General features: G+C 38.1%; 1 protein-coding gene across 1 annotated transcript; it reads right to left on the reverse strand.

Annotated features, from left to right (window-relative positions):
• Positions 1 to 6,453: 6,453 nt before the first annotated feature.
• LOC122646500 (17.3 kDa class I heat shock protein-like) lies at positions 6,454 to 7,063 on the reverse strand. The gene has a single exon (XM_043840069.1). It carries the CDS (start codon positions 6,931 to 6,933, stop codon positions 6,454 to 6,456), a length of 480 nt encoding a protein of 159 aa, XP_043696004.1. The 5' UTR covers positions 6,934 to 7,063.
• Between the last annotated feature and the right edge of the window lie 3,388 nt (positions 7,064 to 10,451).

Here is a 10,451-nt window from a genome sequence, read left to right on the forward strand (position 1 = left end):
TCTGATATAGCCTCAAGCAAACCTTGTTGAATTGCTAAAGCCTCGCCCACCATAATATCAGTGAAATGCAATGGGTCAAAAACTGATACATGACATCGACTAAAGAAGATTTAGTAAAAGAAAACCCACTCCACACTATGCATGGTTCCTATCCATATGGTAAGAAGAAGTATCACAATTAATTTAAAGAGGTGGAGGCCATTTCTCACATTTTCTCTTTGACTATGAAGGTGGTTCTTATCGATTAAAAAAAACCCAATCTTCTGGTGCCCAACTTAGGATCGAACATCCAAACATGACTACAACTTCTCCTCATCTTCCCCCCAGACGAGATGGGCTCTCTTTATATATCAACCATGGAATGAGGAATTGGTAGCGGATCGATCAAATCAGTACGGTATTGACCGAGACCGTTGCTGATCCCTGGCCAATCATGGGATGGGAATTGGTATCGCCCTATTTCACCCCTAATCAATATAATGATGGAAACATTGGAACTTAACAGATTATGTCCCTATAGCCACAAGTGTTTGGGAGGAGGAGGCAAGCCATAAATTTGATGAAGTTATTTTATCCGATCCATTTATAGCTCTACAAAAGGTTTTCTTATGAAACCCAATGATGGTCATTTTGTGTGTATACATGAGCCTCGGATTTGGATCGAAGAAGACAGACTAGGGAAGGAATAACATACAATAATTTCAGATTAATCTAAAGGTTAGCTGTTTCAGAATCAGAGACTGAAGATTAAAATTTATTGTTGTCCAGAACATCTATCGCAGACACTTAGTTGGACTAGAAAACTCAAGAAAAGGGCTGGATTTTGAAGCACAAAAACAGTAAGTTAATCAATCATCTGCTTTGGCTTAGGGAGAGATGAAGGCGGTAGACCAGATCGCAAAACTCAGGTAATAAAATAATATCTCTTGCTGCAATGGAGTCTGGCGGTAAGTGAATGGTCCAGATCTGATTGTGGATTAAATCCTCATTGTAGAAAATGATTCAGGAGGAGGGTTATGCGGCTTAGGTCACATATGGAAGGGCTTCCTTTGCCCCGAATCTCAACCTCAATGGACTGCTCATTAGAAAATTTAATCAAATCTCTTACACCCTCAAGTATTCTTCCTAAAAATTTCACAGTGAGATGGCCGAAGAAGGAATCACTGAGCTACACAAAGAGATCATAACCTGAATCGGTCATGAAAGAAATTTCTTAGGGTTAGAATCTGAAATCAATTAAGGCTTTGGGTTATTTTGATTTGAAATTTATTTAAGAAAAGAAATTTTTTTTTTCTGAAATCGATTGGGGTTTGAATCTGAAATCGGTGGGTTGTAGGAAGGAAGATTTGGGTTATTTTGATTTGAAATTTGTTTAAAAACAAAGAAAATTTTCTGAAATCGGTGATTTGCAGGAAGAAGAAGAAGAATGAGGAAGACAGTACAAGGGTCACTTCACTACTCTTTCAGGGTAGTTTAGGCATTACAAAAATAATTAACTGATCACATCATCACTAAACTATCGGATAGGATTTACTTGAAAGAAATGGTAAACTACAGGGGGTGTTCAAATAATTGTTTGAAACGGTGGAGAAACTAAATGATTAAGTCATAGTCTAGGGGGTGTCTAAATAATTTTCTCTTGATTCTAAGAATTCAAAAGTCAGACTTTTTCCTCATCCTCTTTTATTATGCGATATCACAAATTCCAATCTGATGAAACGAACAATAGCCAACTAAATATATAAAAGAGGAAATCATGTCTTCAATTGTATCTAAAACATATTTTTGAACGTTTTAAAATGGGAAAGGTGACCTCACAATGTTTATGAAACCAAGAGTTTGGAATCAAAATCTTTGGCCATCATAAGTATACAATGATCACAACTACAAAAGTTTTTTAAACCAGAAATTAGTGATGGAATGCCGATTGGATCGAAATTGATTGGAATAAGCCCCAATAACACTAGAATCGGCCATTACTCACCGATTCAGGGGAATCCTGTCATGAATATACTGATGTAGAACGACAGAAATCAGAATCGGACCCAATCGATTCCGATACGAATACGCCGATTCCCAATCCAATTTACCAATTTTTGAAACCCTACAACCACAACAACATCACAAACCCAAATCAACAAAAAGTAAAGAACCAGGAAAAAAAAAAAAAAAAAACGCAAGCTAAAAAATGGGAACAAGAATGAAAGAATGAAGAATACTAATCTATTTCTTCAATCTTATAATTTACTCGGCCATTTTGAGTGAATCTATAAAAGTAGTAATCTCCATGTCCAGGCCTGAATCTCTCTCTATGTGCTCTTCCAGCCGGATGATTGGGTGTATCTTCACGTTTACAACCGATCAATTGGTATAGAGAGGGTAATTTAGGGTGATGACGATGGATATCCTTCCTAGTCTTCTCACACACACACACACATTATACCAAATTGATCAGATTGTAAACGTAAAGATGCCCCAATCTTGACCAACTTGATAATGCTTTTTAGGGAAGACGCCTCCTGGTGCACCCTCAAATCGGATATTGGTGCAATGGATCGTCCTTGACTATACTCCAGGGTTAGAGATAGATTTTTCGAAATATTGATAAAAGAGATTTTAGAGAGACAGAGAGAGAGAGAGAATCTGAGCAAAGATTAGAAGATTAGTTTAGTAAGAAAAAAAAAATAAGGATTAGGTTATGATAACAGATTTTAGGGGAGGAGAGACAGAGAGAGACAAACTTAATACTTATTGATCTACTACCCATTCAAGGAAAAACTATGTATATAGTCCCATTTTTTGTCTTTGATTGATACAAGTGGAATTGTGTTGGCAATTTCCTTACCAAAAGTTTAGGAGGCCAAACACAGCTGGATCTAGGGGATAGTAATTATAGAGATGAGAACTAGATTATTGTTTCCTTCTTTTTTAATTCTCTATTTTTTGGATTTGGAAGTCTTGAAGACCAAGTTATGAGTGAATAACAGTTGGGGTAGTTAATTAACAAGATTCCAGGGGGGGGGGGATTTTGGTTAATTAGTTATTAGGGTAGTTACTAGTTACACAAGAGTTGAAATATATTGTTTGTGTTTGAAATAATTAAGAACAAGTGTTCCCTAATCATAAATTTGGTTTGGTGCCTAGTTGTCATAGTTGATGACTACATTAATATATATATATTCTATCTCTTAATTAATTATCTACATACATTTGTGATACAGAATAGATAGATATCCTTACTCTATGTAGCTTAAATGCCAAATTCGTTATAATAGATATGATTTTTACAAAATCAAGATATTCTTACTTGAATTCTTACTGTCCAAATAAGCGGTTTTTCTTGATTTCCTTAAGATCTCGGAACATGTGAAACCAGAATAAAATCTGGTTGGTCTTACAGAGTTGTGACAGCTGCCCTCCTCAGGTTGGCGATTGTAAATTAAATGTACATTACGTTTGTAGACATGTTACAAGGATTAAAAGGAGGGCGGGCTTCAATTCAAACGTGTGCGGGAGGGTATTTTTGGGTATTAAAATTCTATAAGGTTTGTGTACCCTAGGATCCATTATTTGTTGGTATAAGATATTCTTTATATTTCTTCCTCCTTTGTTTCTTATTCTTGTATTTATGTTTCAAAAAGTGATAAATAGCTTTGCTGACTCCCAAGCTTTTACATCGGTCTCTCATTTCTCTCTTCTTACATGGTTTCTCTCTGTCCCTCTCTCCTAAGATCAGTAATCATTCCTATTTCTTTTCTTACTAACAAAGTAAAAATGTCTAATCTTCTCATTTGTTTTTTGTTTCTCAGATCCTATCTCTGTGATCGATCAATCTTCTCATTTTTTTTTTGTCTCAGATCCTCTCCCTCTCCTTAAAATCTGTTATCAATATTTCTTGAAATCTCTCTCTAACCCACCTAGAGTATGATGAGGTCGTAGGGAGGTGTGTCAAGATTTGAGGGTGTACCCTGGGGCATCTTCCCTAAAAAGCATGATCAAAGGTAGTCAAGATTGGGGCATCTTTACGTTCACAATCTGGTCCATTTGGTCTAGTGTGTATGAGAGAGGACTGGATCCATCGATCACCCTAATATCCCTCTATACCAATGGACAGGTTGTGAACGTGAAGGTACACCCAATCATCCGGCCGGAAGAGCACATAGAGAGATTCACTCAAAATGGAGGAGTAAATTATAAGATTGATGAAAGAGATTAGTATTCTTCAGTCTTTTCCTCGTTTTTGACCTTTTGCGTTTTTGTTTTTTTATTGATTTGGGTTTGTGATGCAGGGTGATTTGGATTGGGCAGCGGTTGATTTGTATCGAAATCGGCTGAGTCCGATTCTGATTTTTGTTGTTCTAGATCGGATTATTTATGCAAAGTTCCCTCTGAATCGGTGACTTATGGCCGATTCTAGTGTTATTGGGACTGATTCCAGTGGATTTGGATCTGATCTGAATCAGAGTCCGCATTCCATCACTAAATTACAGCGTGTGAATTCTGTTCACCGTAATACGAATGGACAGGTTTGTGAAAGTGAAGATACACCCAATCATCCAACCCCGGCATATCCACGTCAACAGTATTTGCAGAGCACATATAGATTCAGGCCAGGACATGAAGATTAGTATTCTTAATTTTGGTTCCCATTTTTTACCTTTCAAATTTTTCTCTCTATTTTTTTTATGGATTTTGGTTTGTGATAATAGTTGTGAACTTGTGGTTGCAGGGTTTCAAAAATTGGTGAATTAGATTGGGAATCGTTTTGGTCCGATTCTGATTTCTTTAGTTCCAGATCAAAATATTCAGCCAAGATTGCCCCCTGAATCGTTGAGTACATGTTATGATTCGAGACAATTTCGATATGATCTGCATCAGAATCAGAATCGGCATTTTAAAAACCGTGTATAGTTGCGATCATCATATAGATTTTTACAGGGAGGAGAAGAAGAGGACATCATTCTTGAGAATGCAAAATTGACCTAAAATGCATTCCAAGAATACATACCAAACGCTACCTTAGACTCCAAGTTCTTGGTTTCATCCTTTTTGGACATTTAAAAGGGTACAAAAATATGTTCAAGATACAATTGAAGATATGATTGAGTTCCCTCTTATATATATTTAGTTGGCCACTGTTCTTTGAAATATTTTTTGAATCTTGTGATATCACATAAAAAAAATAAGGATAAGGAAAATCTGAAATATGATCCCATAAAACATTATTTTTTTTTAAAAATTAACTTGGAAAAATGAAAACCCATATCACTCTGTGGAGTTTTTGGATTTAGTCGTTTTCAATCACTCTTTCTTCTTGGAGACTCCCCTCCCATCGAATGTGAAGGTGCGATGATCATTTTAGGCTTCCATGAAAGTGCAATGATCATTTTACACAATCCTATATCTAGGGGCAAAAATCGTGTGCCACTTTTTTTTCCCCATAAATCTTAAGACCAAATTTCCCATCAAACATGGTGAGAATTTAGGGTCCTATTAAACATGGTAAGAATTTAGGGAGAAAGACAAAAAAAAAAAAAAAAAAGATATCGTTGATATGCATTTTTAGAATGCATTCTAGGTCAAATTTACATTCTTGACTGACAAAAAACTACTTTTATCATCTGAGAATGCAAAATTGACCTAGAATACATATCAAACGCAGAACTAGTCGTGCCAGACACTGCCAACACTAATACACGTGAAATGATCGAGATGAATTTTTGGAGTTCAAGGGTGTGGCAGTCATTTTACGTACCCTATATCATGAGACGAGCAGAGTGTACTACACAACCGGGTGGCATTCTCTTTCCCTACGGAAAGATATTAAAATTTAAGAGAAGTTTGTGAACAGGTGATAAAAGAAAACAAGGGCCCCATTCACGAGGTGATAGAAGAAAACTTGAGCCTAAATTTTATACGTAGGAAGGGGGCAAAACACAAAGCGGCGTAGGCTGCCCATCTTGCCGTGCTGTCAGACACAAAGTGACATACATTGACCGCCTTATCCCTATCCAAGCACCTTGTCCGAGCGGAGGTAAGACGATCATTGCACGTGGCCCTTTGTCTACGCAGCACAGGCAAGACAGGCCAACGCGCCGTAGAAGATCTGTGTTGAACCAAATTAGGGGTTCAAATGTATTGCCACCGTGCTATAGTAGCACTTTCTTTTCCTTTTCGCTGTTCTTACCCAAATAAACTGATGGAGAGTTGGAGACAAATAGCTTACCACTTAAACATCAATGGGACTACGGGAAGGAGTGGTGGAAGATCAAGGAAATTCATGGGCTACTTCATTAGATATCTATGTACTACATGCTACATTTATGGCTACTACCTACCCAGATCACAAAACACAGTCTCTCCAACACCAAAACACACATTAATTCCTTCCTACTGGCAACATTAACTGATCGAAGAACACACAGAAGGTGAGGCGTTAAGCTAAAATCCCATTTAGCCAGAGATCTCAATGCGCTTAGCATCAGGTTTCTTCATCTCCTGTTTCGGAACCACCACAGTAAGAACCCCATTCTCCATATTTGCCTTCACCTGATCCTTCTTCGTATTTTCTGGTAATCTACACCTCCTAAAGAACTTGCCAATGCTACGTTCCAATCGGTGCCACACATCGCTCTTCTCTTGTTGCTCTCTGTTTCTCTGTCCGCTGATCTGAAGAACATTTCCATCAACTATAATCTTTACTTCTTCCTTCTTAAGCCCAGGAAGATCAACAGTGAAGATATGGGCTTCTGGGGTTTCCCTCCAATCTACGCGAGCATTGACCAAAGCAGAGGTGTCGCGTGCAGTGGTTGGGGTGTTGGTGAGAGCAGAGGAGGTGAAGGGGAAGCCCTGAAAGGGGTCCCAGAGGTCGAAAGAAGATGGGTCATAGATGTTTGTTCTTGGGCCGCTGAAGAAACTAGGGATGAGTGCCATTGTTGGGTTTTGATCCAAGACAATATTGGATTGCTATGAAAGAGAGCTGATTTGGGAATTTACAGAGGATTATTATGTTGTTTCAGATGAACTGAGTTGAATGGGTAAGAATTCGGGCATTTATAGAGGAGGAGAAGGGAAAGATGAGAAACGTGGCTTTCTCACAATTTAGGGGGGGCTTTCTGCTGTCGTTTCTCTTTCGTTTTTCCCTCATCTTCAAGGTGTTTCTGTAAGCTTCTAACGATTTCTTAGTTAAGGTCTCGTATATCTTCAAGGTGTTTCTGTAAGCTTTTCTCTCTCTCTCTCTCTCTCATCAGTTTTTGAAGGAACCATTCAATAACACAATGATAGTTTCGATTGCTATGGGAGAGGGTTCCCTACACGTCAGGGTGGCCCTTGCACCAATGTAGGGGCCAATGGGAGTGTGCATGGAAACATCAACATGAGTGAGATTTTTACTTTTCATGGGGGTGGAGTCGTCATTTCGTGCCCCTTCGTGTCTAGACACAGGGTACGATATTTTTCAGGGTTTTTTTTCCCCATAATATACATATATATTTTTTAGATTCCATTTGTTTTCATATTAAAAGATGAAAACAAATTACTTGTTTCCATGCGTGAGATTCAATAAAATATGATTTTTTATTATTTATTTTAATTTAATAAACAAGGTCACATGGAAAATTATATACACACTAACATTAGTATATGTCCTAACATTCTCTCTCTCCTTCTTGACACTTTTTGATATTTTATCTCCTTCTAACCATGTAGGCCTCCAGACATGAATTGTGAGCCACTCCTTGCCATGCGTCCATTGGCTTGGTCCTCTACACGCACGTGCTAGGGGTCAACGCTTGTTTTTTTTGCTTCCACGTACACACCTCTCTTCATCTTTTAAATGGTAGGAATTGGGTTAGATGTTGACACCTAACATGTATGTGTAGAGAAACTCTCCCTCGTGAGAGAAGCTACTACATGTGGGTGACATGTCGATCCACCCCACCCCAATTTCTCTTTGTAATAAGAAACCTCAGCTCACCTTTATTTTTGTGAGTAGACCGATAAACCACGGGTCCATGTAAAACCCAGCCTGTAACCCACATAAACCAGTAAAGACTGGGGTCCATCAAACCATTTTCAGTCGATTGGCCCCACAAGAAAAATTAAAAACACAACGTCGTAAATGGGGATAGCAAGGAACACCAGAGAGAGAGACAGAGAGAGAGTTCCTACATGCCTGTGGTAGTATCTTTTTTACATGCCAAATTTAAATATAGGATTTTCTCATTGACACCTTTTGCTGTGTCAAATATTTTGTAACTTAATTTTTTGTCGTCTTATTTTAACACAGTTTTTCCTTTTAATAGGTAAAATATGTCACTCATGTGTATTCGAAAAGTCGAAACAGTTCCAACTCTTGAAAATATCATGATTTACAAATAATTTTGGAAACCATCTTTTACCCCTGACCTAAAAAACTTATGGAAATAAAACAAGAGGCAATTATATGAAGAATACATATTCTAAATACACCTATAGAGATGTCATTCAAATCAATTTTTAAATATTTCCATATGGATTGTAGCTTGTGGAATGATTGGGGATGCAAGTTTGGCCCTGTGAACCCTGATCTGCCTTGAGATCAAACAAGACATGGGCTAGATTTTTCAACCCTAAGGACAGGTTAGGATTGGATTTTTCAAGCCCGAAGTCAGGATCAGGGCAAGCATTACTCTGAAGTTGGAGTAATATTGGAAAAAAAATCATGTGTTAAAAAAAGGGAAAATCTTCAACACATGGTAATCGTGTGGTTGAATTCTAATATAAAATTTAACAAATCACTAATCCGATCTAGACTATTCTTTACATATATCCATGAATTAAAGTTGTCTTTCAACCCAAAAAACAAAAAATGAATTAAAGTTGTCTCATCAGCCTTCTAAATGGCATAATTTACTCTCTCTATACACCATGGAGGTGAGGGAAAGCTTTCCTATAAGGTTATAATTACTATGGGAGAGGCTTCTCTGAGCAACGACTCTTTTTCCAATTAATAGTATGGAAAAAAGAACTTGTCTAGTTGCGTGCGACTTGCGCCCTGACACAATCCTTGAAAATGACCGACCCATTTCTTATAAAATGAAAAATTCCCTTGGTTGATGCTCCTACATGCGCTCTCATTGGGAAAATGATTTTTATGGGGGTGTGTGACACCTACGCCCAGACACATGAGGGTGAAATGACCATTCTGCCCCCATGAAATGTGAAATGACGCTCATGTTTATGCTTCCACGTATTTAGGTACTAATCCCATATCAGTTGTGGGTACTCCGACTATCAAGGATAAGAGCCACAAAAGGCCACCCCACTTTGAATCAATTGGTTTTAAGATGGAAGCTTAACATGGAATCATAGCAGGTACATTGGGCCTTCATCGATGATGGCCCCTTCTCCACCTACGAAGACAGCCCATAATAGACCTGCACGTAAGGCGAAGTATTGAGGCAATAATTCTACCTCGGTTGTGGGTGCTCCGACTATCAAATATAAGAGCCACACAAGGCCACCCAACTTTGAACTAATTGGTTTTAAGATGTATGCTTAGTAACGCGCACTCTCATTTTTGGCTCCTGCATGTGCATAGAGGCCACGCTTCCCCCCCCCCCCCCTCCTCTCCCACAAGAACCACCCCTATTATTTTTTGGATAAAGAATGCTACCTAGGCAAGTGCAGTGCACTGTCCCTATGCCAAACATTGGACCAGGTGAAATGACTGCTGCGCTCCAGGGAAATTCCACTTTTCCGTAGGAGTATAATGATCATTTCACCTACCCTTGTGTCTAGGCGTAGGGGCAACGTACCTCCTTATTTTTCTTTATTAACTTTACCCATTGGGATTATATACATCTATTACGATGCTTTAGTTGAACTATATATCTTTGATGGATAAGAACTGCTTGTCCTCTTCTTTGTTTTAAGAACATTAGTACAGTTATATCTTTGTCTATTCTACATTGATTAAGTTTATGTTTGTAGATCTACAGGGCTGACAATGATAGGCTTGATTATGAGTTTGTGAACTCGACATTGGGCTATTGTGGAGATGTAAATAAAACTACATGTTTGGACTTAAAAAGCAACACCAATTAGAAAAACACTTTTATACTAAAAAAGAATATAAGAATTCGGGAATTCCACACATGATCCAACATAAATAGAGCTGATTTAAATTGTTATTTATTTATGGTAAAAAGTTTTATGCATGGATGTGCATGGTGTACGGTCATGCATCCAATTGTTGTATAATCGTGCATAAAACTTCTCCCCTTTATTTATTCCCTTTATGGATATAGATTTCATGCACGATCATGTCTCCATTCCCCTCTTGCAAGGAGGTGAAAAAAGATATTAACTCCTCCCCTCCCCCCCTCCCCCCATTTAGGCCTCGAAGCTTCCACCCTGTCACATGCACAACTTGCAGAACCATGCATGAAAACTGTCTCCTTTATTATTAT

Source organism: Telopea speciosissima, chromosome 11, assembly GCF_018873765.1.
Source record: "Telopea speciosissima isolate NSW1024214 ecotype Mountain lineage chromosome 11, Tspe_v1, whole genome shotgun sequence".
Lineage (NCBI taxonomy): Eukaryota > Viridiplantae > Streptophyta > Magnoliopsida > Proteales > Proteaceae > Telopea > Telopea speciosissima.